At 43.7% G+C, this 27,449-nt stretch overlaps 1 protein-coding gene across 5 annotated transcripts in view; it reads right to left on the reverse strand.

The window, feature by feature from the left end:
• UTRN (utrophin) overlaps positions 1–27,449 on the reverse strand; it is a 2,010,688-nt gene that overhangs the window by 1,058,841 nt on the left and 924,398 nt on the right. For all 5 annotated transcript variants that reach the window (XM_069606729.1, XM_069606726.1, XM_069606725.1 and 2 more), the window contains 3 exons: positions 21,687–21,837; positions 7,702–7,877; positions 6,497–6,629 (listed from right to left, as the gene is read on the reverse strand). In XM_069606729.1, the coding sequence (XP_069462830.1) occupies positions 6,497–6,629; positions 7,702–7,877; positions 21,687–21,837 (460 nt within the window). The remainder of the gene's footprint in view (positions 1–6,496; positions 6,630–7,701; positions 7,878–21,686; positions 21,838–27,449) is intronic.

Below are 27,449 nucleotides of genomic sequence, written 5' to 3' on the forward strand. Positions count from 1 at the left end.
TTCGGATTCTTCAGCGCTCCTCAAGGGTGGATTTCATAGAGTTTCTTCGTGGAGGAGGTTTCCAGAAAATTCTTCAGGCCTACGCTGCATGCACCATGTCGGAGGAGAAGAATTCCAGCCCCCTTTTGAAGCTTTGCTCCGACTCTGGCATATGGGATGTTTTCACAGGCGACAAACATTCCCAGTTCCTTTACTGCCTGTACCTGATGCACAAGGAGGATGATTGTGCATTTTGCAGTGAATTCTCGACACGCGCGTTGAAGGATCGGCGTAAACGGCTGAATGAGTGGCTGCAGACCAAGGCCACTGCACTGGGTGGGTCCCAGGAGCATGTCTTTCCCGGATCCAGGAAAGCCGAGCGGGCTTCTAAGTCTTTTGAGGGTGCCCCTCCTGCAGGGGTCCAACAAAAGGTCAAGCATTGCGAGTCCTCTGCCAACGGGAGCGCCGTTGCGGTGGGCTTCTCAGCAGCCAGAGCGCATTCAACGTCACCAGCAACTTCAGTCACCAGCCAAGAGGAAATCAGACCATCCGGACAAACTCAAAGTGGCTCCGGAGATGGCTAAGGAGAAGTCCAAAGCCAGCCTGCCCTCGACAGAGAAGGCCAAGGGGGACAGAGGCTCTGACTCTCCCCCTAAAGGAGAAGGCCAAGCAGGACAAGGCGTCTGGGACGGCCAAGCAGGACAAGGGACCGGTCCTGACCGTGAAGGCCCAGGTACACCAGACGAAGGCTATGCCTTCCATCGAGGTGGTGGTGGCGTCCCTTTCGAAGGCTGCGGAGGCAGACCCGCAGGACTCACCTCTGAAGGCAAGAGTGTCGCTCCCTGCCAAGAGGGAGTCTTCATTCCAGCCCCTTGAGAAAACCCCAGAGAAGAAGATGCCGGTCATCTCCCTGAGACCGTCCCCTCTGGACACGAAGAAAGGGGGGGGGGAGCGCACAGGTCCTCCAGGGCACAGATATCTCCTCAGAGGAGGTGGTTGTCTACCTTCAGACTATCCAAGAGGACGAAGGCGACAAGGGAAACATCTGGGTCAGGCCCTATGACGAGGGCGCCGACCAGGGTGACGATGATGAAGATACCGTTGAGGAAAGTGACGGAGAGCCCCAGGACGACGAAGGCCTTGGCCTTCTCCACGACGAGGGTGGAGATGGGGCACTAGAGCAGAATAGATCCAGCAAAAATGACACAGTCTATAGGTCTGTGTGACCTGTCATCCAGGTGGCCATAACACAGCCACAGCTTTTGGATCAAGTTCCTGGGGGTGAACCATTGCAGGAGGATCACCTGGATGAGGGGTCTTCGGGGAGTGGTGGACGCGGTATCCCCTTCCCTGTAACACATTTTCTCCATTCTACCAGGTGGGATACCTAGGAACTCGACCCCCCATTCCCCTTTCCCAACACAAACACTTTCTCACAGACAGCTCACCGTGAGCGACAATGGCCTAACACCAGAACCGTATACCTGACATGTCTCAATACAATGGTCGGGCAAGGTCAGACAATTACTGATAATTACACTTCCCCACACGGATAAAAGGTGGTGCACGAAAGCACACTGGGAGCAATGCAAAACACACCGGGAAACAGCAGTTCCATGATGGCAGTTTAATACGAGGAGAAAGACGGCGAGACCAGAGAGGGTTGCAAGGAGCGAAGTGCCCTTGACCTTTAAAGACCATTACTTTTGTGTACCTTGGAAAGTAAGAAATCCAAGACCAGGAACTAAGTCTGACCAAACCTGTACAGTGTGTCGGAGGTACCCGGGGCTCTGCCGCGAGATGACCAAGGCGGGGAGGAATGGTTGCCGGCGTAGCATTGTCCTGGACTCCTACAACAAAGTACCGCCATTAAAGACAGCACAGCTGGTGAGTCGGAGAGACTGATTCCAAGCCAGCCTGTGTTTTGAACCAAGGTTGCAAGCAACAACATTGCATGAAGCTATCTAAGAGAACAGTGTGTGAGACGTATGTGAAGAATGATGCGAATATAATTGAAAACCAAAGGAGTGGCTGAACTTTGGGATGCCAAGAAAAGATAGAGTGGTCTGACGCCACGTGGGTGCTCATTCGAAAGTCTCGGTTAGATATCCAACTGATCCTAAGTTTGAGAAAAGGGGAATCTTGAGATCGAAGTGGTCCTGCAACGGGTCAAGCTAAATCCTGTGCACATTCCAAAGTCTTTGATGGTTTAATATATATTGCAATTGGTCTGAGCCCGGCTGAGAGAGACTAATTGGGAAATTGAAAGGGATCTGAACCCGACTGAGAGGGATTCGGGGTGAACCATGAGTGATCTGAGTAAGAATATTCTCAGAACATTGTAGTAAGGAGCGCGGAGCCTGGACGAGGGGGATACAACCTTGTACTTTTGTTTTTTAAAGGGATCTTAGCCCGGCTGAAGGGGATCCAGGGTGAACATCCGATTTGTATACTTGGGCACATAAGGTCCTGAGGCTGGTAATGGAACTGTATCCTTGTGCCGCAGAAGCCAGCGTGTGTGCTTTGCTCAAGTAAACCACCTTGCCCTGTGCTCAAAACGTGGGCGAGGGATGCCAATGCCCCGAACAGCCTGACATATAATTTTTTTATAACAAAAAAAAAACAAAAAAAAAAAAAACATAATTTTGGTAACTTTTCTTTCTTTTTCATGAACACTACCACACACTATTTGTAAATTAGCGGTAAGGATTGGCAATAGGTTTTTTAGTATAGGCCCTTTTATTTTGAAAAGACTCCACTAGGACTGCATTATTATCATTTGATGGACATAGCTTACTCCCATCTGTAGATTTAGGTTTAAATAGGCATTTATCACACCCATGCGAAAGTTCAATAAACACCCTTGAACTGTGGTCACTTGTGTCTGTCTTATTGTTGATAACATGCCTTTCATACATTGTCCTGAAAGAATTGCCAACTCCCCCAGCCCCCAAGTTTGAATGATACAAGGCTGTTTGAGTGGCTGGGTTCCTGCATAAAAGCCGATCCTGGAAGCTGAAGAGGTAGTCAACCACTGGACCAAAAACCAAAGAGGAAGATGATGAATTTGCGGCTGAAACGTGTTCCAGCGACAACAGAACCTGCTGTGTAACCGGAGCCTGCTGTAGCCCTGCCTTCCAATTGACCCACAGCCTGGTAACACCCACTAGACACAAGACGACCTGCATTTTGAGCCTAACCACGCCGTGCTGCAATACACCAATACCCTGGGACCTCGAGCCATTGTGCGGTGCAAGGTCTTCCGAATTACGAATCTCGCAGAAACTTTGTGAGCATCCTGCTGGATCTCCAGAGGCATGATTCCAGTCTAAAAAAGTCCCCTCACCAGAGTGCTGGACCTTGCAAACAACAAGAATCCGACCCGCGATATTCGGTCGTCTTCTGAGCTCCTGAAAAAAGCACCAAATCCAAAGAGCAGCATCCAGCAGCGAGGAAAACCTTGAACTAGAGCCTTCCCTGTGATCCTTGCTCCAAAAGTCCTTCCAGTGTCGTGCCTTCTTGTCTTCTTAATGAAGGAATTCAACAAGCAGGATTTTAGCTGTGGTACTGTGCTTGCTTGGGTATTTACTTACCTTAAGGCTCTCTTGTGATTCCTGTGCAGTTTTGGGGTGTGTTCTGTGATTGGGAGGCCTCCCGTCCAGTTCACCCAGGCCCACTTCTTGATGACTCCTAGGGTATCTTCAACTAACCCTAAAGTAAAGTACTTACTTGTTCTAACAGTCTTCCTTAGGAACTCTGATTTTTGCTACTTAAGAACCTATCCTGAGACCTGCCTAGAAAAGAGAATATATGTTTAAAAGTTACTTACTTGCAAAAGAAGTTGGTTGGTAACTGCAACTCAGAGTGAACAGTAACACAAGTGATTACTTACATAAAAAAATGTTTTGCCATTCAGAAAAGTATTGTACCAGAAAGTAGATGCAAGGTTATAATAATCGCCTGTGATGTTTGTTGTGCCTCTTCCCAAAAGAAATGTTGTTGGTTTCACTTCACTATTCCAGTTAGGATGAATGTGTGAGTGTCCCCAACTTGGTCTTGCTTCCCCTGACTTGCTGTTAGCCTGTCCAGAATATGTCTGCATTAGGTTTTACAAGCTTAGAATAACTGAGTCATTCAAAAAGTCCAACACTGGGTTTTGCTTTCCCTGGTCTGTTTTAGACATACACCAAAACAGTCTTAGGTTTATACCTGCCTTTAAGTTGCTGGTAGCTCCTGTAAAAAGTGTACAGGTTTTACTTACCTTGAGTATAACTGTGTTATCCTAAAATAGGTTAGAGTTATTGCTTCCTTTAGTCTGTAAACTGAAAAGCAACTGTAATGGAATATTACACCCCAAGGTCCAACTCCCATAGAATAACTGGTATTCTGAATCAGAGTTACAGGTGTTTTACTGTTCCTAGAATAAGTGTTCCACTATTCACAAAAAGTAAATTGTCCAGTTAATTTACTACGTGATGTCTTGCTCAGTGTCACGGTACAACTGCCAGGGTCTACTACCCTTATATTACTGAAAGTAATCGGCAAAGTAAGTATTGGTTTGACTGCCCTAGAGCTGCTGTTAGGTGTTCAAAATTAGGTTGTATGCCTGTGTACCTTCAAGCATTGTGTTGTGTTTTTTTTATAATGTGTTTATATGATCTGTGACAGTACTAATTACCCCCAAGATTTATCTGTGCCTACTTGTGTTAAAATAGCCATTTCCTTTTTACAATACATAGTGTTTCAGTATTTCTTTGGACCATGTGTATTACAATTTCTTTGTACTGATTATACAGCCCTCTCTCCCTGCTAAAATAAGCCTGGCTGCTCCGTCTACTCTACCTTGAACCAAGGTGGTACAGCCTTATACTAAGAGTGGAGTCTTGTACTGTCTCAGTTGAATGGTTTTACTAAGCCCTTAGTTGGACTTCAGAAAAACGAGGGTCCTTCTCCCCACCACCTAACTTTACAGAGCATCAAGGCTGAGAAAGCCCACACTGTCCAATCACTATTCATCTTCCACCCTAAGCTCACACTTTGTTACATAACCCAATCACAGCATACTAACCTGCCATATCTGTAGTTGCAACATCTTGTAGGTGGGTTGCAGAGCAACCCAATATGGCAGGACCAATTAGACAGATCATCCATCCCATATAGAATACACATCTGTCACTGTGTAATAAAAGTCCATGATAAGCCTGTAATGAGTTGAGAGCACTGGAAATCTTGAGTCGTCCGTGCACATCCCTGCTTTTTCTGAAATGTCATTATTAAAGCAGTAATTTTGTCACATTCCTGGATTACTCTATTATTTGAGCGTGGGGATGTCCCCTGAGCTAGACCTCTGCTTTTACTTTGCTCCATTGTTGTGCCTTCATATTCCTGAAATAGAATAAGTGTAAGGATTGCCTACCAATAGGGTTTTACTCACCTTGAATAGGTTACTGCCATTCTAAATGTGAATACCACATTCTTACTTATCCTTGAAGTGCATACTGCCCTTCTGCAAAGTAATTGATAAGTTCTTGCTTACCTTAGAATTATGTTCCACTATTCTGAAAAGTAATGTTGGTGTAACTATATTATTAAAAGAAACTGAATAAGTCGCACAGTGTACTACCCATTGAGCCTGCCTGCCTTGAATAGCTTTGGGTCATTCCATTGTGTTGGTTTTTAGATTGCGTTTATGATTTATAATAGCACTTAACTTTCTGAAGAATTCTCTTTGCCTGTGCATATAAAATAAACCTCTATTTGTACATTACATCAAGCATATCAGTGTTTCTGTGGACCATATGTATGCTACAAGTTCTTTGTACAGCCCTCTCTCCCTCTTAGGATAAGCCTGACTGCTCTGTCCATGCTACCTAAATAAGAAGTACAGGTTTATACTAAGAGTTGGAGTTTACTGTATTGCCTAAGGTATAGTTTAATAAAGCCCCTTGAGTGGACTTTATAAAACTGTCCTAACAATCCCTACCCCCAATTCCTCTAGGTATTCAGCAGAAACATACAGACATTCGACACTAGTAAATTTTTCCAGTGTGCTTAGACGCACACTGTCAAGTAGATTTGTTTTGTTTTCTCTCCCATGTTTTCCTGTAGCACTGGTTAAGGCTTTGCTGGATCACTGCAACTTAGAAGGTCCACTGGCTTGTGTTAACTTAATCATTTTTGTGAGCTTGGAATACAAACATCCATTATAAATTCTTATTTAAAGTGAGGGTACGGCCAGATTCTTTATCCTAATTTGTGAAAAAGTATGAGTTCCATCATCTGATACTTGACAATGTGGATTCTCTTTAGAAAGGACATGTATATATCGGACCCATACAGACTTCCTTCCAAACTTTAAAGACTGGTCAACCAATGAAGTGGGAAATGAAGTACCTTTAAATGATCAGCTAAGCAAAAAGGTTTCTTGCGTATGTGTGTGAAGTGGCCTAATTAAAAAACAAAAACTCTACAAGGTTATGGCTTGCCCCTGAAAAAGGGTACTCTAGTTAATGCTTACCTTCAACTCTGCAAGCTGTCCATCATCATAGGAGGGTCCGGATCTTGTAGCATGTTCTGCCTTCTCTAACCAGCTGCTAAATTCATCAAGCTGCTTCTTGTACTCGACCAATTGGGGGCTTTCTCCTTTCAGCCTAGTGAAAATACAAGAATGCGAATCACAAGTATGGCCAGATATATAACCACCACCCTATTGCACAGCCAGCACGCACTGTGCAACCAGACCAATGTGTGACAGTACAAAGACCACTTCCAACATAGATGTTTGCACGTTCTTTTGGGGGTGGCCATTTACGGGGTTGCAACATGAGCAGGTACAAAACTGTTTTAACTGTGTACGCTGGGGATCACAGAAGAGGTGGGGGCAGCAAATTGCTTGCCCTATCATCGTAGAACAATTATTTTATCGAGACAGCTACAGACATAGTTACAGGAATCGACATTGAAATGCAATGGATCATGCAGGTCTGGTGCATCAATGAACACTTTTCTAGTGGCTTGGCTGCAACAACTTTGGCATGGCATGTTAGCCGATAAATGTATTGAACATGTGTTACATGTCCCATATTTTTGCCACTACCGGTGCAACACTAATTAATGACTCTGAGGATCTATCTAATGACATCAACAAATTTGACCCAAACTGAGAGCTAGAAAATGTGATATATCCCTCTTTGTGGCACAAGGAAATCAAACATAACACATTTGCCAAATTTTCCAAATCAGCTGTTTGTAGATAATCTAACATGGCAATATTTGAAGGCTTGCATGTTCAAATGATGGCACCTCCTGGCACAAGCATCACAACACTACTTTACAAGTATCTTTCCACTGTGCTCCTCTTTCAACAGGCATGTTACAAATACAATGCCAAGCTCACTGACTGGAGAACTAGTTCATTGTAAGACGAGGTTACAGCTAATCTAGGAACATAGGGAATTAATTTATGGCTAGCAATAATGAGAAGATCAATTGCAATGAGTTCAAAAACCTAATACTGTAATTTCCATGCTCCAACACTCTCCAATGCCGATAATCAATTTTAAGCTGTAGGGGTTAGTGAAGGTAGCAAGAAGACAGGAGCATCCACTTCACAATCTTCTATGATTACGGCTGGTTCAAACAAGATGGAACATTCACTTGAATTTATCAATAGGACTGCCTAAAATCATTTGGTCCATCCTGAGGCAGTGCTATTAATGTCACCTTTGCTGTCTATCTGCAACATCGGCATTGATGGACTTCCAGCGCTTGTTTAACCCAGCTAACTTCTCCTGTATGAAGCTTCCATCAGTGCTTGAGAGCTTCTGTAAGATTCCTTCTCCAGTCCGGCTGAGGGTAGAAAAGCACTGCTTGTGGCTGCTCACTCCTTCTTCCAGCTCCTGGTTACACAGAAAAAAAGACATGTAGGCATTAGTAGCAATAATGCTTGCTTTTTAAAAGTTTAATTTGTGGAACTAAATGCATCCATGCATCACAGAATTATGATAAAGACTATATTGTAAATCAGCTAAAATAAGAAGCACACAGACATGACACTTTCCCTGAAGCATCACATATTAATGTACATTTTAGTAAGCATTTGATGGTCACAGATTCAGAATCCATGATATCACATGCAAACAGTAGAACAACTTACTAGCCTCTTGGTTATGTTCTAGTGGAATAGACCATTGCACCCACAATTTCTTCACCTTAGATATAGATTTATCAGTGATCTTCGGAAGCGTGTACGGCCACCCCGTGGCACCATGCTGCACTGCATCCACTCCACCAGACTCCAATGAGTACCCAGGATTCCAGCCCCAACATTGGGTGCAATATATATGGAGCCAGGAGCACCCTTGTTAGGGTGAATTCTCAGAAATGTGCTAATTCCCTCCACCTTAGAGACACCCCAGCAACTTTGCTGGATTTTGAGGACGTGATTTTATTAACTTGGAGAGAGTGAGACCCTTTTCCCCCACTCTCTCATGTATTTTAATGTGATTTCTGAGCTTTGTGTTTCTTTTGGTCATAGAGCCTGACAAACTCCATAGGCATCATCTTTTACATTGTGTCACACAGCACCTTCAGTGCAGTGGCACAGGGAAGTCTGTCCGATTTCCCCAAGGTTTAAATACCTTATCTGGGATAAACTACTGTTTCCCAGAGCAGTGAAGTGAAATTGACTTTACTTACAATTTTAACTTTCTAGACCCAGCCCACACTATCTTACAATAGAGTGCTGGAGGGGTTACCTAGTATCCCCTTTGTCTAGCCTCTCATGTAAAATGTGTATGTTACCCTTTCCTCATTAAATGGCTGGTGGCATTGGTCTTGTTTTAACTACCGTGGTGTGCATTTACCGTGGGCTGCGTTCGTAGCTACAGTAAAGCAACCAAGGGTGCCATTTTTGTCAAAATGGCCCTGGTTTCTTTTCGCCATTTCTTTGTGGAAAGGTCCTTCTTGAGATTTACTCTGCATGCCAAACCATGGTTGGTCCCATTGTTCGCTTTGCCTTTGGTGGGATTCACGAGTGAAGCCAGCCTCTGGTTCCAGGGTGTCTGGGGTAGGCAGGAAGTGAGGGAGGTGCCTGAAACTCCTTGTGCTTAGTCTCCTAGGAGACCCAAATGCACTCTGTAGTGATTGGCCGACTGACTGTCCGGCAAGGACAGCCACCCTGTTGGGCGATTGACAGCTAGGCTGTAATGAATGGGAGAGAACTGAATAAAAGGCGAGTCTTTTGGCTTGGAAGGCGGAGGCAACCACTGGACGAAGGAACCAAAGAAGAACTTTAAGAGGACGCCTGCCGCAACTCCTGGCATGTTGGTTTACCGGTGAAGCCCTGCTGCTGTACTGAAACTCCAAATTCATATCGACAGAGAAGCCCATGCAAGGACTTCTTCCTTTGAGTTGGTGGGACCAATCAACTCGTAAGCCACCTGAATACCATTCTCAGAGCTGGTTAGGATTAACCAGGGGGAAGGACACCAGCTTGTGTGCTTGCTTGAATCACAGCAACCGGAATCGAAGATTTGCCAATTTGCCAGCTTTGTGACCAGTACCCGTGCCATGCAGGAGTCCCCCGACATCCTCCCTCTTGGCCCCACGACTAAGGTTCAGGAACAGTGAGATCTGCATGAACTGCCAGGAACAGAAGTCTTCAGATGCATCTTTTTCTTCAATATAAGGTACTGTGAAAACCCGACCGAGAAAACGTACCTCTCATCGCGAAAGTTTGTGGATTTTTGGCAACTTGCAGGCCTACTCAGCTTGTGACCCGACATATGAACCTTTCTTCCGTGAACTACTTCTAAGAACCGTGGCAAAGACTTTTCCGTTTTAAATGCCAGGACCGTTTTTACTTTTACAAGACACTAGCCCATTGACTTTGGCCTACCTATTGCATCGAATCAACTCCTCTGGTGAACTCTAACTATTTGCACTGTTTTAGAGTAATATTCGTTTTATTAACTTATGCCTTTTTGCTCCTAATTCAATGCTATTTTGCTCCTACTTCAAGGGAGCTCAACTGCTTAGTAATCAGTATTGTAGTATAATGTTTGTGTGATATTGGTTGCCTCATTTAGTGAATGCTTTATAAATGATTGTGTAATAAATTAATTTACCAAGAAACCTTGAGTATAAGTGTCTATCTGAATACTTGTCATTGTAGACCTTTATGTAACCCCCTTAGAAGCTCACATTCCCTCTTGCGATAAGCCTGGCTGCTCAGCTCGCTACCAAAAACTGTGCCGTACAAGCTTATACCAAAGGTTGGTTTTGCTTACACCTGTAGTCATAGTTGTGTGTAGTGGTTCCAGAGGGTACTGCATGCAAACATTAAAGGCAGAGATTCTTAAAAATAAATACAATATAACATTCCAGACTTGTAACATTCCGGAGAAGTGGGGAACATCAATAATGGTACCAGTTTATAAAGAAAAAGGAGATCCGAACAACTATCAACCTGATAGATACTGTTGCAAAAAGTTTCTCTATTCTAATTTTATATGATTTGGAGAAGCACATTGCACAGCATAACATCCTGTCCAAATTCCAAATAGGATTCAGAAGGGATATGAGCACAGTGCTGAATGCAACCATAATGGCACATAAGCTGGAACAAAAAAAGGGAGCTTGTCCAGTCTATGTAGCCAGTATAGATATGTCTTCAGCATTCAATACAGTTGTGAGAAATCTGCTATGGGCTAAGATGAAGGTATTGGGCATCCATCCGGTCCTGATCTTCTGGATTGCTATGCTCCATAATTACACAGCTTATAAAGTCAGTGTCACTAAGGACGGTGCACTTACTGAGCCCATAAGGACATATATGGGCTTGAAACAAGGTTTCAATATGACAGCAACACTATCTCTACCTATGTGACCTTGATCAGCAATGGAAAGGAATGGGAATGAATGTGGTGAGAATGGGTGGTTTGCGAACGCATTGGATTGCATTCGCTGATGATATTATTTTGCTAGATTCTACTCCAGCGGGTCCCAACACGAAGCTCCAAACATTTGAGATATATGCCCATGCCCAGAATCTCTCGCCTAATGCAACCAAGACTAATATAATTGTATTCAATGCAGGAAGGAAGTTGAAGAGCTATAAATGGAAGATTGGGGCGGGGTGTGGCAATACCTCAAATGTCAGAAGTTATTTACCTTGGTTATTACATGAGTAATAATTCCTCTGTTAAATTATGGACAGATAGATTAAATCAGAAAGCTCGACCTCTAATAAGTCAGTCTAAGTTGATTTTTGCTAAATACTGCCAATTTTCTTTGATTTCATTGTGCGAGTTCCTATTAATGAAAGTTGAAGCTGTGATTCTCTATTCTCTGGACATGTGTCTGTTTGATCTAAGTAAACCACTTGACACCTTACAGGGGTGTTTGTTAAAAGGTGCCTTACACTTAGCACTTTCAATTCCCAATTGTGTAGTCTGCCATGAGCTAGGCATGGTCTCGGTCATGTAGGGCGTTATGGCGCTCTTTGGGGAACTATGCAAACATTCTGAATCCGGCAAACTCCCTTTATCAAGAATAGCAAGAAGTTATCCATTCTAAAAGTGTGGACTCTCTCAACCTATTTGATAGACGGTTTATGGTCATAAGACCGAAAAAAAAAATCTCTAAAAAAAAAATCTAAAAAAAAAGGCCGAAAAAAAGTCGCATTTTTTTTAATGAAGTTTTTTATTCGAAATTGGGGGGGGTTCCCCCCAACCCCCCTTTATTATTTTTTTTTTTTAGCATTTTTTTTAATCCCGGACCCCAAAATAAATATATAATTTAAAAAAAGAGAAATTCGACTTTTTTTTCGGTCTTTTTTTTTTCGACCTTATTGTTAGTCGAGATTTTTTTTTCGAGATTTTGACCGACCACCTTGATAGACGCATGCAAGGTGTGTTAGAAGATCTGTTACCAGCAGTGATCTTTGTCTGAGACCAGCCTTGGTGAAAAAAAAAAAACAGTTTGAGAGGGATTGGATTTGCATCCTGGAACAGGTCAAGGATTATCGCACCTATACCGAATATGCTAAATTTCCTCAAATGATCTCTGTGTTGCATGTATATAAGGATATTTCCTTGCATGTATACGCAGATGTATTTGGTCTCGGTCATGTAGGGCGTTATGGCGCTCTTTGGGGAACTATGCAAACATTCTGAATCCGGCAAACTCCCTTTATCAAGAATAGCAAGAAGTTATCCATTCTAAAAGTGTGGACTCTCTCAACCTATTTGATAGACGGTTTATGGTCATAAGACCGAAAAAAAAAATCTCTAAAAAAAAAATCTAAAAAAAAAGGCCGAAAAAAAAGTCGCATTTTTTTTAATGAAGTTTTTTATTCGAAATTGGGGGGGGTTCCCCCCAACCCCCCTTTATTATTTTTTTTTTTTAGCATTTTTTTTAATCCCGGACCCCAAAATAAATATATAATTTAAAAAAAGAGAAATTCGACTTTTTTTTCGGTCTTTTTTTTTTCGACCTTATTGTTAGTCGAGATTTTTTTTTCGAGATTTTGACCGACCACCTTGATAGACGCATGCAAGGTGTGTTAGAAGATCTGTTACCAGCAGTGATCTTTGTCTGAGACCAGCCTTGGTGAAAAAAAAAAAAACAGTTTGAGAGGGATTGGATTTGCATCCTGGAACAGGTCAAGGATTATCGCACCTATACCGAATATGCTAAATTTCCTCAAATGATCTCTGTGTTGCATGTATATAAGGATATTTCCTTGCATGTATACGCAGATGTATTTTATGAATTTCAAATTGAATCAATTTTGAACATGTGAACGATGCAGGCTTTGGGAAGGAGTTGAAAGAAGCGCACAGCAGGTGAATTGTAGATTCGCTATGTGTTTTGAACCCAGTGAAACAATTAAGCAATTGATATTAGAATGTCCTCAATTCAGAGTACCTCGGACAAATTATTGATAAAATGTCTTACTGCAAACTTTGATGACCGTCGTGGAATTTTTATGTGAAAGGAGGATGGTTGGAAATTATAATCCATTAACTTTTGCTTTAGTAGAACTACTAAAATTATTGAAGCCAATTTAGTAACATCTTTATAATTAGCTGTGAAATTCAAGTGATGAAATGAAGAGACCGATCCGATATGCATATGTAACGCAATGAACTTTATGCATTATTAAGTTAAAAATTTACTTTAGTAAATATGACGTGAGCTTGTAATTGGAAGCCATATCAAGCTCAATGTATGGGTATTTTATGTAGAAAATCAAATTAATTTTACCTTTTGATCAATTAGTTCAAACTTTTTCATCCGATACATTTTATGTGAATGTGAATGATTTTATATGTTTATCTCCATGTAATCCATTTTTGATTTTCTAAAGGTTTATTTTAACCAAAAACAAATGAAAAAAAATGCACATTAAATATGTCACCTGGAAGGTGGTGTGTCTGGTAGCAGTCACTCATTCAGAAGGATTTCATAAATGTAAGTGCTCACAGTCAAGGAACCATCTCTCTGGTTTGCCAGGGACAAAGTGATACTAAGGACAAACCTACACTTCACCCTTACGGTTTCCACAGACTTCCACATACAGTTCACGATTGTTCTACCGGCTTTCTTCCCAACACCATTGTCGCAAGCAGAGGTAGCTCTACACTCCTTAGACCTCAACAGGTCCCTAAAGTTTTAGTTGCATAGAACGAATTCGTTCAGAATGACTTATCAGCTATTTGTGGCATATGGCCAATCAATCAAGGGCAAAGGCATCTCTAAACAGGGGATATCCAGATGGGTCACATCAGCAATCGCAAGATGCCATGTGGAAGCTAAAAAGCCTCAGACTACATCGGCACATGCCCATTCCACCAGAGCAACTGGAGCATCGGCGGCCATCTGGGCAGAAGTTCCAATAACCGACATATGCAGGGCTGCTACCTGGGCAATGCCGCTCGCATTTGCAAGGGACAGGAGGCAGCGGAATCCAGAGTCGGAAAGGGCCATCCTGCAGTGCTAATTCCAGTAAGGTAGGCCTGTCACCTTAACACCACCGACATATTATGACAACTGCTATGTATTCTATTCAAAGCATGTGAATCCATGAAAGATCCAATTCTGGTGAAGGAGTAAGTTACTTACCTGTAACTCCTGTTCTCCAGCATTGGCATCTTTCATGGATTCACATGCGTCCTCCGTCCACCCAAGGTCTAAAGGCTACAAATACTCAACATCCCATTTGCTGGGGCCAAACGCACCCAAAAGGACAGGGATGTACTGCAAAACACAGCTGTTTTGTCTTTATATTATACAGTAATAAGTGGCTAACCGAGGATTCCCAGCCTGACGACGGAGGATATTCAAAGCATGTGAATCCATGGAAGATCCAATGCTGGAGAAGTCATTGTGTTGCAGTCCTGCTAATTTGGGGTTTATCTGTATTGCTCAATGATTTTTAAGACGATTTAGTGAGGGGCATTACTTTTAAATGCAGCGTGGACCCTGAGGGACTCCCATTTCCTTTTGGTCTAATGCTGGTTGTTTTATTCTTTCAATCCACAGGATGACAGGCAGATGCCATCTTCTCTGTGAGTGGCTAGCGCGGTGCCTTCAGCATTTTCATTACTTTGTTATCAATCCTTTAGGTTTGCAGGTTACTTTCATACACCACAGACCACTTTGGGATCCACTGGTGGCAGGAGTGTGAAGGGTGCCATCCACGTCAGAGGTCCCCCTTTGGCAGATGCTGCAAGAGTGCTTAACCGTGCAAGGCAAGACCATTGGAGTACTGCGTGCAAACTGTTGCAATCCCCAAGAAAACGGGGTGGTGGCTCATTAACTGAAATGCAGGGAAAGTGAAGAGTTTTTATCGCTCTCTGATGTAGCGTCAGAAAGCATTGCACTGACAAAAACATTCTTCCACCACCACTAAGGGAGTGAAGAAAACAAACTGATCACAAGCTAACTGGTCAGTCAAGGGGCACTGTATTGGCAGAAATGTGCCCCACTGTTGCTTCTGTTTGAGTAAAGAAAAAATGAGTAAAATCACTCACAGGATAGATGTTCAGTCTTCTGTATTATAAACAGACCGGCCATGTGGCTCATTAGCATTGGCAGTAAACCAGTCCTGCAATAGGTCCACACTGACCCCTCCAGCTTAAGTGAAGGGAGCAGTCAGGAGTCTTCGAGGAGAGCCAGGAGTCTGAGGTAGCCTTTCAGGGGTCCTCAGAAGCTCTGTGATGGCACTTTGAGAAGGGTAGGTTCATGGAGGCCTGGGTTAATGGCCCCCAGGGACTATCCAGGGTTAAGAAAAGCAGAAGGAGCATTGAAACATGATTTCAAGAGCATACCCAAGGACCATGGGAGGTGACTTTCAAAGGGGGTATAGGGAAGAGGTGGGAAGACATTAGGCACGAAAGAGGAAGCATTTGCAAATGTCTTCCCTTCTCCTCCACAGGCTGGAAAGATCAGGCAGGGGACGCTTTGGCAGAGCCACAGAAACCTTCCTGAAGGGTATCGGGTAATATTATCCCCACCAATAATATCGCCATATATATGGTCATGGGGTAAGGCCATAGGCGATATTATTAGTGGGGATAATTTATGGGGTTATTGGGACCGGGGGTTGTGGGGGTGTTCCCCTGTCCATTAAACAAATTATGGGAGTTGCGGGGGTGTCCCCCGCAGGTTCCATGGCTTATATTGCAGCAAAAATATGGCGATATTTTGGCAGGGATATTAACACATGGAACCTCCTGAAGCTAATAGACAATTACACAGCAAAGAACAGGAGCTATGGCCCTAAGCCTCCGGGGAAGCTGTAAGGGGACTTTTCCCAACGTCCACTTGGAGTTAAGTTTCTATAAAACTATCCCTTGGTATGCAGGTCCCCAACTCTTAGTATAAGTCTGTACTACCCAACAGATTGGTAGAATGGCAGAGCAGCCAGGCTTATCTTATGAGGAGAATGTGAGTTGTAGGTAAGTACACTGAACCCAGAAAATACAATAGTCCAAAGAAGCTCTTACAAACTGAAAGTTATATTAAAAATATACCTTTATTACGATATACACAAGGCAGGTAGGTAAATACTTATTTCAACTAACCAGCACACATAATACTTTTCATAGGTGATTGCTCCAATGTAGTTGCCTGCGGTAACAATTGTTACAGAGAAGTACACTAATGACAGTTCTACCCCATTACTAGTAGTGCCACACACTAGCGTTGGTTACAGATAAATGGTAATTGCATTCATTCAGTAAAATCACATTAGCAAAGTCTGTGGGAAGGAAAATTAGGGTTATGCACACTTTAGCAGCAATGAACTTGATAGTTTCTGCCAGAAGCACAGAAACTGCGCTTCTGAACATCTGTGAAGATCTGCTCTCCAACCTTGACTCCAACATTCCCTCTGTCATCATACTACTCTATCTCTCCTCTGCCTTTGACACAGTCAACCATATCACCCTGCTCAACAGTCTCCGCGATAACCTGGGTATCACCGATCAGGCTCTGGCCTGGCTGACGTCTTTCCTCTCTGATCGACCCTCCCAGGTCCAACCTGGGTCCATCCTATCATCTATCTCCCGCTCTACCTGTGGTGTTCCCCAGGGGTCTAACTTTTCACCCTGGCTTTTCAACCAATACTTGGAAACTCCCACCCACTGCATTGCCATTTTCTGCTCAAATTTCCAGTGCTAGGCTGACAACAAATTTTTAGGCTGCCCCCGGCCACCTCCTCTCCTTCTCGCATCTCTGATTGCCTAACTGCCATTCAAGATTGGTGTGCAGTCAACGATCTTTGTCTAAATGCCAACAAGACGGAGATCCTCCTCATCGGTACACCTTCACCATCCTTTCCAGTCACTCTCTGGCCGGCCTCCATTGGCCCTCCTCTTACCCCTAGCTGCGAGTCTAAAAACCTCAGAGTCATCTTTGACTCCACACTTTCCTTCTCCGCCCACATCTCGGACGTCTCTAAAAAGTCAAACTTCCTACTGCACCTCCTCAGAGGTACTCTGCCTTTCCTCTCCTTCTCGACGAAGCTCACTGTCTCCCAAGCTCTGGTTCTCTCTAGGTTGGACTACTGTAACAGCCTCTTTATTAATCTACCTGCCTTCACTGTCCGCCTTTTACAACTAATCCAGAACAGGACTGCAAGGCTTGTCCTTGGCCTCAAGCCCTGGGATCGTATCTCTCCAGCTCTGAAATCCCTTCATTAGCTCCAGTGGATGCAAGGATTAAATTAAAAACCTTCTGCATTGTCCACACAGCTTTCTAGGGCCTGGGTCCAAAATACCTTCAACTATCCCTCTGTAAATACCTCCCTTCTTGAGCTCTTGCTCCTCTAACTCCCTGAGGGTCAATTGTTTTTCAAAGAAACAAGCTAGGGGTAGATCTCGATCTTTGGCTGGGGCCTCCCTTTGGAACAGCCTTCCTGCCACTCTGAAATTTGAGGAGAGCCATCTACAGTTACGGAAGCACCTCAAGACCTTCCTCTTTGCTTCTGCCTTTGCCCCCCTTCTCCCCTGCTGATCTGTTTCTCTCTCGGCACTGTGCACCTGGCCACCCTCTGTCCTTCGGGCCCAGGTACCTGCTCACCCTGCCAACCCCCCTGCACTGCCTCCGGGCCACCCCTTGCAGTCCTGTATCCACCCTTTGCAGTACCCATACAGTCCTCCACCCCCTTTTCTTCTGCACATATCAGACAGACACTGTCCGCTAAACCCAGTACTTGCCGGCTTGCACTATCACTGTGTATTGCCTTTATTTATTTATTTCATTTATTATTATTTATCTATCCGTTTCTCCTCTGCTTCGCACTTTCCACCTCTACCCCCTTTCGCTGTTTTTGTTCTGCCCTGTTCCCCTCCCTTGCCACGCTCTGAAACACTTGTGTACGAGCGCGATATAAATAAAATATCATATCATATATAGTTTAGTCAGTTAAATAAAAGTGCTTAGCAAGATAACAGATAACACAAGTTATAGGGACACTGTAAAGGACTCCCTAATAGGACACAAGCTGTGAAGCCTAGCCCAGAGGTATGGGTGGACACCTAAACACCTTTTCATGCACTCCAGTCACACTGGAGCGACTACTCGGCTTTAGCTAAGTTCTACCGTTAGCCCCACAATACCTCAGGGTGGATGATGAAAACGCAGCTGGATACTCTCCTGTGCAGCAGCGACAGACCCGGTCTCCCGATTCCCCGGTCTGGTGATGAATGGAAGGACTCTGAATGGGATGTCATGGCAGCAGTCACGAGAGAGGACCGTCAGCAAGGATTTCTTTTGTCTCCCACCTCAGTCTACAGCTTTGGTACCTTTATATCAGCTCCAATAAAGGACGGTTATCGCCCGGTTGATCTTCCTCAATTCTGCATTCCTGGCTCTGATGAGTGGACTTGGAGTGGGATAGTTCCTCTGGAGCTCACCAAAGGTCTGGGAAGATTCGTCTTCGTCAAGACGTTGCACTGCAAAGGGCTCGGAGGTGTACTGGTATTCACGGTTTGCAGCCCCGGAAGGTCACAGCACCTCGGGAGATGGCTCGATTTGTAGTTCGTCCTGGGGCTGGTTGGTCCCACCAGCAGAAGGGAAGGAGCCATCCTCCTCAGAATTCAAGGGTTCATTCCAAAGGCAAAACACACATTCAGACCTCCCCCTCCCAGAATAGTAGAAGGACTAACAAAGGGCAACCTCATGAGAAATGGTGAAAAAAGAAAGGAACCACCATGTTAGAACATAGGTGACTATTGTGTATAACCGAGACTGGGAATACAGTCTGCAGTAAAACATTGCAGAATAGTTGGTAGACCATGTCCGCTGCCATCAGCCATAACTTTAGGGTTGTGACTCTGACTAAAAAGTCACAGGAGCAGAGAGAGGGGGGGCTACTAGGTATCCCCTTAGCACTCCACATAGGGTGGTGTGGGCTATTCTCTCAGGAGTTAAAGTTTTTAGGAACGATACAAAGTATGCCTCTATCCTTAAGAACAATAATTTTTAAGGATAGTCACAAAATCTCAAAGGAGAACCCAAAAGGCTCCCAGCAACACTGAACATAGGGCGCCATGTGCTGCAAAAGTTAAACACAGATACCTTTAAAGAGATATGGAGGAAAGCAGACTCCATAGGAAAGGTAACATACAGAGAACAGAGTTCCTAAAAGTTAGAGAACATACGAATGAATGAGGGGAAAAAGGCTCCCCTCATTCATAGAAAGAAAAAGGTCCAGAAGCCCAGCAAAAAGTGCTGGGGGTCTCACTAGGAGAGAGGATTAAGCATAAAGCTGATATATCTCCCTAACAGAAGTGCAAAAGGACTTCCTTCAGTTTGGCTGGAGGGATGATCGCTGGGTATTGTATTTCCTTCCTTTGGGCTTCGCACTGCTCCCCGATGCTTAATGAAGATCAAGCAGGTGTGTGTGCACCCGGGGTGGGGTATTTTGTTTTTAGGTGGCAGGTGTAAGGGAACATAAAATAATAATTTTTTCTGATAGATGGGGTCTGTTAGTGGTGGTTTTGGGGTGCCTGACAACCATAGAAAAGCAATAATAAATGCAGTAAATCGGCTAGGTATGTGGTGGGCCAGATACAGACTGGACATGGTCAGAGCCTCTGTTAGGTGTGGAGGGGTATTATGGTTTCATTTTATTTATGTTCTGGTTTTACCCAGCTACATCTACAGATCTCTCTGTTCCTGCGCCTCAGTCTTGGGGACAAGAGGGAGGACGTCGGGGGACTCCTGCACTGCACGGGATCGTCATCGGAGCAAACAAAATGGAGTCACTTTGGTTCAGTAGCCGTTGCTTTAAGACTAAAACTGGTTTCCCTCTCCCTGGCTAAACCTTAACCAGCATTGAGAATGGTATCCAGGTGTCTTCTGAGCTGATTGGTCCCACTAACTGAAAGGAAGGAGCTGTCCTTCAAGGAGCTTCTCTGTCGAATGGAGATCTGGAAATTCGGAGTTGCAGCAGGGCTTCACTGGGCAAACCAACGGTCAGTGGTTGCAGCAGCCGTCCCTTTCCAGCTCGTCTTCGGTTCTTTCGTTCCAGTGGTCGACTCTGCCTTCCAGTCCTGGAGACTCGCCTTTTGAACAGTTTTCTCCGATTCATTCCAGCCTAGCTGTCACTCACCCAGCAGGGTGGCTGTCCTTGCCGGACAGTCAGCCAGCCAATCACGCCAGAGTGCATATGGGTCTCCTAGGAGACCAAGCACAGGGAGTTTCGGGCACCTCCCTCACTTCCTGTCCACTCCAGACAGTCAAACGGCATGGGCGGACTTCAGTCCTGAAGCCCGCCAAAGGCTCACGAACAAAGGGACCAAACCTGGTTTGCCGCGCAGAGTTAAACACCAGAAGGACCTTTCCACAAAGAAACGGCCAAAAAAGATGACCAGAATCTGTTTTTTACAGAGGGTTCTTGGGTGAAATATTGAAAAACATGGCGGCCCTGATTTTTAGCTACCGGTGTTCGCGGTCAAGGTCGAGAAAAATCATGGTAGTTTGTTATAAAACCACTGCCACCAGCCATTTCAATAGGAATGGGTAGCTTTTGACAGCTACAAGAGTTTTTAGACATAGGGGGTACTAGGTAACCCCTCCAGCACTCTCTAGGAAGTTAGTGTGTGCTGGGTCTATGAATTTAAAAGGACTAGTAAAGTCAATTTAACTTTACATTCTCTGGGGAACAGTAGTTCATCCCAGAGAAGGTATTTAAACCTTGGGAAGTCCAAAGGACAACCCTGTGCCACTACACTAAAGGTGCTTTGTGACAACAATAAAAAGATGATGCCTAGGGAGTTATCTAAAACTCCATAATCAAAGAACACAAGAGTAACAACAATCAAAATACACGAGAGAGTGGGAAAAAAGGCTCACACTTTCTCCAGGGGGAGAAAAAACAAGTCCTCAAAATCCTGCAAAGTTGCTCAGGGTCTCTAAAAGTAAGGGAAATTAGCACATTTCTGAGAATTCTTCCTAACAAAAAGCACAGCCAATGATTAAAAAAAAGATAAAGGTAAACAAATCTCCTATGATCCAATCACTCTGCCTGTACCACAGAGGACACCTCTAGAGGGGACAGGCTGGCATTGCTGCAATGAGATGTCTACAGTACAGTCAGCTAGAGATCTTTTACATGACATATCTGACCTGTAGGCCAACTGAAGTGCCTGTATCATTATCAATAAGGTTTACAAACTTGTATCATTTAACGTTAGCAGATTGCACATATGTCACTATCAGCAGCAAAAAGAAGTTCAGTTCCTAAAAGGTGCCAAACATACATGGGTATTCTATCTGGAAGATAATACAATAATACTCAAAAATACAAATTTTATTAATCTTACATATTCAATTATTAAACATAAAAAATGATCATGTCACATAAAACAATTAACCAACCTTAAAACAACACAAGTGAAACAACCTAAGTGGGTTCTAATCATCAATTCAAACTTGGGTCAAACACCTGTAACCTAATCACACTGAGATCCCTTTGCCTTAGATGTTTTTTTGGCTATTTCATATTTTAAATTTGTAGATTCCCACCTTTTAGGAACTGAATTTCTTTTTGTAGATATCAGACAGTGCTCCACGGAGTAAGAAGTTTGTGAATCCCCACCTGTGGTTTATAGCCGTTTTGAGAATAGTACTATCAGCAGCAACCCATTTTTCAGAGGTCAACCACAAAGGGAACAACCACAAAGGGAACAAACCTGCTGATGCGTCCTAGCCCTTTCCACATCCAGGCTGCCATCAGGAGCATAGGCGTCAACCAGCAACTGCTCCGCCTCAGTCACCCACTGGGTCAGGTCATTAAGATCGCAATGGAATTTCTGCCATTCTTGCACTGCCTGGTCTGAGACACTGGTGAGAGACAGGTAAACAGTCTGTTAACACAGCTGAAAAAAAACAATGAAGTAAACAAAACAAAAAAGTTGATCCTATATGAGCTTCACAACCGGCAGGCAGACCTTGGTCTCTAGTGCAAAGAATAGTTGGCAAGAATATGAAAAAAACACCAACTTTTTCTGCAACCAAAACCACCATTTTCGGGCCTATACAAAATTACACACAGGGTGGCAGGCTGTTTCCGTTGTGCATAGCTTCTTAACCAATAGAATTTCAAATTGACATAAAGACCTCTCCCAAAAAGCATATGAATGATATTATCACCACTTAATTTAAAAATGCACCCTATGAGGTTACTTTTTTCAAAGATCTATAAGGGTGAATATGTTCAGAATCACCACTCTTGTGAGGTTCTGAGCCGCCAGGGGTTTTCACATTCGGTCTAACCAAACTCTCTCTGGGTAGCGTAGGCTGAACATTAAGTATTAGATATAGAAGATCAGGAGCGTGGAGTGTAGGTACAATTAAGTAGACATACACTTTCAAGTATCAGCAGGTCCCTAGTCACATAGACAATCTCCTAGTTATGGCTGGTGGCACTGGACGTGTTCTACCAACTATTGCGTAATTTCTGTACCGCAGGCTATTTACATAGCCTCAGTAGTGCACAATAGGTGGACCTACGTATTAACTTGGAGCCTCCCTTCTTTTTTCACCATTACTAGCGTGGTTTTTCTTTGTTAGCCCCCCTTCTACCATTCTGGTAGGGAAAGTTCAGAGTGTGCGTTTTGCCTTTGGTGGGAACGCTTGGGTATCCCCGCCTAGGCTCCAGAGTGGCTGGGCAGGCAGGAAGTGGGGGAGGAGTTTTCCATCCCCCTGTACTTTGCCTGCCAGAGTGCCTGAATAGGAACAGCTCCCACATGGGTCTGGCTGACCTGATTGGACAGCCAAACGCCCCTTCCTGTAAAATGCTGAGAGAGATTGCAGAGGAGTGTTAAGCCAGAACAGGAGTATTAACCCTGTGGGAGACTACACCAGCCTCGTCCTTGTGGTATTAGGTAACCTACCTATTGGTATAGGCCTGTACTACACAAGTTGGTAGTGTGACTGAACAGCCAGACTAATCTCAGGTGGGGTAAATGTGAGCTGTAGAGTTGTAGCATCGAAATACACAAATACAAGTATCCAAATAACACTTACACTCAAGGTTTTCTAGTAAAATAATTATTTATTTAACGGTCCGCTTTAAATGAGCACTCTCTAGAAAGGGCAATGTGCAACAATAAAAATATACTTCAAAATATTTTGTCAGAATCAAGTCCAGCAAGTAGATACTCTTTGGAGATTCTTCATACACACTTCCTACACCCTGAGGTGACTTCACTAACTAGGACAGTATTGGCATTTATATATCACTTTTGTACTTGGTAAATTCTAAGGTTGGCAGAAAGGAAAGGTTAGAGGAAGGAAAAAAGGTTAAACAGGTTCTCAGAGCATGTGAGCACTTTCAAATCTTCCAATGAAGTCTAGATGAAAGTATTTCCCAGCAATATTAGTTCAAAACCAATGTATCACATATGATGGACAGTTAGAATCATAGTCAATGGATTAGAAGAGTCTGCAGGGAGCCAGGACAGCCAAAGTCAATTGGAGCAAAGTCTCTGGAGCCGAGGCACTTCTTAGATAGCAAAAAGTATTGCACAAAGTTAGAGAGTTTGTTGAAGAAAATCACTGTTGGGCCACAAGCTGTTGCACTTGTAAATGTTAGAGCTACAATCAACTCTAGTAAAACTGCTTATTTCCATTGGGAAAAGCAAGCTACAGACAAAGAGGTAAGTACCTCTTAGCACAGTACCTTAGGTTAGAAGAAGAGGATCCAGCTGGCTTCTGTCTGGTTGCAGTGTTGCAAATCCGGTGTTCCTGGGCCTCAGCCATGGGGACAAGAGGGAGGATGTGTGGGGGACTCCTCGTTAGGCAAGATTGAATGCAGTACCCTTAGAGTGCACTAAAAAAACCCTGACCTCCTGGCAGTAGTAACTCGACCTTTGGTACAAGTCTGTACTACACAGGTTGGTAGTGCGGACGAGTAGCCAGGCTTATCTCAAGAGGGGTCAATGTGAGCTGTAGGGGAGTTAAACAGAGGATCACAGTGGCAAGTATTGAAGCAAACGCTTACACACAGGGTTTCTTGATAAAACAATTATTAATGTATTTACCAGTTAGTTAATGTAAGCCTTCTTCAGAAGGGAGCACTGTAAAACACCGCACAAATATACTTCAAAATGATACACTCTCTTCAGTTCAGAATCAGTAAATACCCATTTGGGATGGCATACAGCAGAGACCTACACCCACAGGTGACTAATTTCTAGGGTGCTGTTGACATTAATGTATTAGTGTTGGCATTCAGATTTAGTTAAGAGCAAGGGAAAAGATTATTAGAGCAAACAAGATACCACAAATATTTCTTAAGCAGGCAAATACTTTCAGATCTCCCAATAAGTCATCCAGTTAAAACAGGCTAAGCCAAAGTCAATAGGCAAGAGTCTAGATGGGCTCAAGCACTACTTTTAAGGTAAGTAGAAATGTCTGCACAATTTTTCAGAAGTCTGAAGAAAAAGATGAATCAATGTAGAGCCACAAGCTGTTAGACCTGTGAGTAGTAGAAGATGCAAGCAACTCTAGAGCAAGAGGTAAGTTCTCTTTTAATACTTTGTTCAGTACCTTTAGAATGAAGAAAAGATGCAGCAGATTACTCCTGTTCGTCTGCAGCTCTGCAGATCGCACTGTTCCTGGGCCTTTGCCGTGCAGACAAGAGGGAGGATGTCGGGGACTCCTGCACTGCACTAGGACGGTCAAAACCTGCAACCAGCGAACTTCAATTTCAGTGGCTGTTCAGTGTTTCAGCTCCTCGCGTCTACCGCAAATAGCAATACTGCGGTTCCTAGCTATCGAGATTTTCCTTGCTTCTGGGGTCCCGCACTCTGTTGAGGCGGCTCAGGTTGGGTCAGTCCTGCTTCCTGGGAGTCGGAGGATCTTCCTGGAGCTTTTGGCCAACTTAAAAACAACGCACACAAACTGGTGTTCCTCTCCCTGGCTATTCGGTTTCCAGCAGAAACTCTGTGGAAATTGAACCAGCACCGAGAGGATGTCCAGGTGGCTTAATTTGGAGTTGATTGGTCCTACCAACTCAAAAGGGAGAAGTCATCCTTGCAGGAGCTTCTCCATCGATACAAATGTGGAGTTTCAGCACAGCAGCAGGGCTTCACCGGGCAAACCAACGGTTCAGGAGTTGCAGCAGGCGTCCTCTTCAAGTTCTTCTTCAGTTCCTTCGTTCTAGTTGTCGACTCTGCCTTCCAAGCCAAAAGCCTCGCCTTTTATGTAGCTTGCTCCTATCATGGAAATATCCAGGATTGGATCAGTGAGAAGAGATGACACACTAATACATATTCACATTTTATTAGCCAAATTTAGCATATGAGAAAACCATTTTCCACAGTATAAAAAATTCATAAAAAACTTTTTCATATCAACATTCATAGCCACATACAAAGCTCATTCTTACATTCACACACAATATCAACACCCATGATATTTCATCTCTCATTGGGTTTTAAGAATACAACTTCATTGCCTAGGTAACATAATAGACCCAGTCCCTGGCTATTTCGAAAGGGTTTGAAGTCAGACGCGGTTACCGTGCGGAATACAGTAATTGGGTCATCAAGCGTGCAATTTCTATGCTGAAAGCCGCGGTAGAAACACCACGACTTTTGGTCGCAAGCTGTACCATGGGCACAAGTTCAGTAGTTGCACTGAGGCTAGTGGAGGATTAATCTCCGATATCCCGTTCATCTTCCCTCGACTTGGAACTTGGGGATTGGTCACGGGCCCACTCATATTAAGAATCGGGGTGAAGAACTTTGCTTTGCCTCACGTCCTGAGGAAGGTCTCCGACAGAAACACGTGTCGACGTTTCTGTGTGACAAATACCTGACCCAAAAAACTGGCGTTAGATACACCACGACATCTAATTTTAGGGACTGGGTCTATTATGTTACCAAGGCAATGAAGTTGTATTCTTAAAACCCAATGAGAGATGAAATATCATGGGTGTTGATATTGTGTGTGAATGTAAGAATGAGCTTTGTATGTGGCTATGAATGTTGATATGAAAAAGTTTTTTATGAATTTTTTATACTGTGGAAAATGGTTTTCTCATATGCTAAATTTGGCTAATAAAATGTGAATATGTATTAAAGAGTGTCATCTCTTCTCACTGATCCAATCTTGGATATTTCTGTACTATACCTGAAGGATCAGGGTTAAAGCGCAGGTCTACCCCTTTATTTTTCGCTTGCTCCTATCATTACAGACTAGCTGTCAATCACCCAGCAGGATGGCTGTTCTTGCCGGACAGTCAGCCAGCCAATCACCACAGAGTGCTTTTGGGTCTCCTAGGAGACTAAGCACAGGTAGTTTCAGGCACCTCCCTCACTTCCTGCCCCCGCTAGACACCCTGTTAGGCAGAGCCTGTATGCAGTACCCTTTGGAGCCACTGCACACAACTCAGACTACAGGTGTTTGCAAAACCAACCTTTGGTATAAGTCTGTACTAGACAGTTTCTAGTAGCGGAGCTGACCAGCCAGGCTCTTCTCAATAGGGAATGTGAGCTTGTAATGAGGTTCCACAGAGGTCTACAATTACAAGTATTCAAATAGACTCTTACACTCAAGGTTTCTTGGTAAAACACTTATAAATTTATTTCACAGTCAGTTAGAAAACATTCAATAGAAGGAAACAATATATATCACACACAAATATACTTCAGTACTTGATACGATAAATTTCTGAGGCATTTAATTACTTTGAAGGAGGAGCAAAATGACATTCAGAGAACTTTGAAGAAGGAGCAAAAAGGCATAGGTTAATAAAAAGAAGGTTACAAGTATTCCTATACAGTGCAAAGGATTTGAGTTCACCAGAGGAGTTGATTCAATGCAATAGGTTAGGCCAAAGTCAATGGGCTAAAGTCTTGTATAGGATAAAGCAGTTCTGGTAGTTAAACGGAAAAGTCTTTGCCAATGTTCTCAGAAGTAGTTAGTAAAAGAAAGTCATATGTTGGGTCACAAGCTGATTAGGCCTGCAAGTTGGAAAAGTTTCAAGCACTTTCACCGCGAGAGTTAAGTACTCTCAGTCTTGTTTCACAGTACCTTATGAATGAAGAAAAAGATGCAGCTGAAGACTTCTGTTCCGGCAGTTCCTGCAGATCTCGCTGTTCCTGAGCCTCAGTCGTGGGACAAAAGGGAGGACATTGGGGGTCTCCTGCACTGCACTGGGACTGGTCAAAAAGCTGGCAATCTAGCAAATCTTCACTTCCGGTAGCTGTAGACAAGCACACAAACTGGTGTCCCCCTCCCTGGTTTTAGATAACTCCATAGGCATCATCATTTCAGGTGTGTCACACAGGGAAGCATTTTAGGCTGTCCCAAGGTTTAAATACCTTCTCTGGGATAAAGTACTGTTTCCCAGAGAAAGTAAAGTTAAATTGACTTTAATAGTCTTTTTTAAATTCATAGACCCAGCACACCCTATCTTACAATAGAGTGCTGGAGGGGTTACTTTG

Source organism: Ambystoma mexicanum, chromosome 4p, assembly GCF_040938575.1.
Source record: "Ambystoma mexicanum isolate Mex_15411 chromosome 4p, UKY_AmexF1_1, whole genome shotgun sequence".
Lineage (NCBI taxonomy): Eukaryota > Metazoa > Chordata > Amphibia > Caudata > Ambystomatidae > Ambystoma > Ambystoma mexicanum.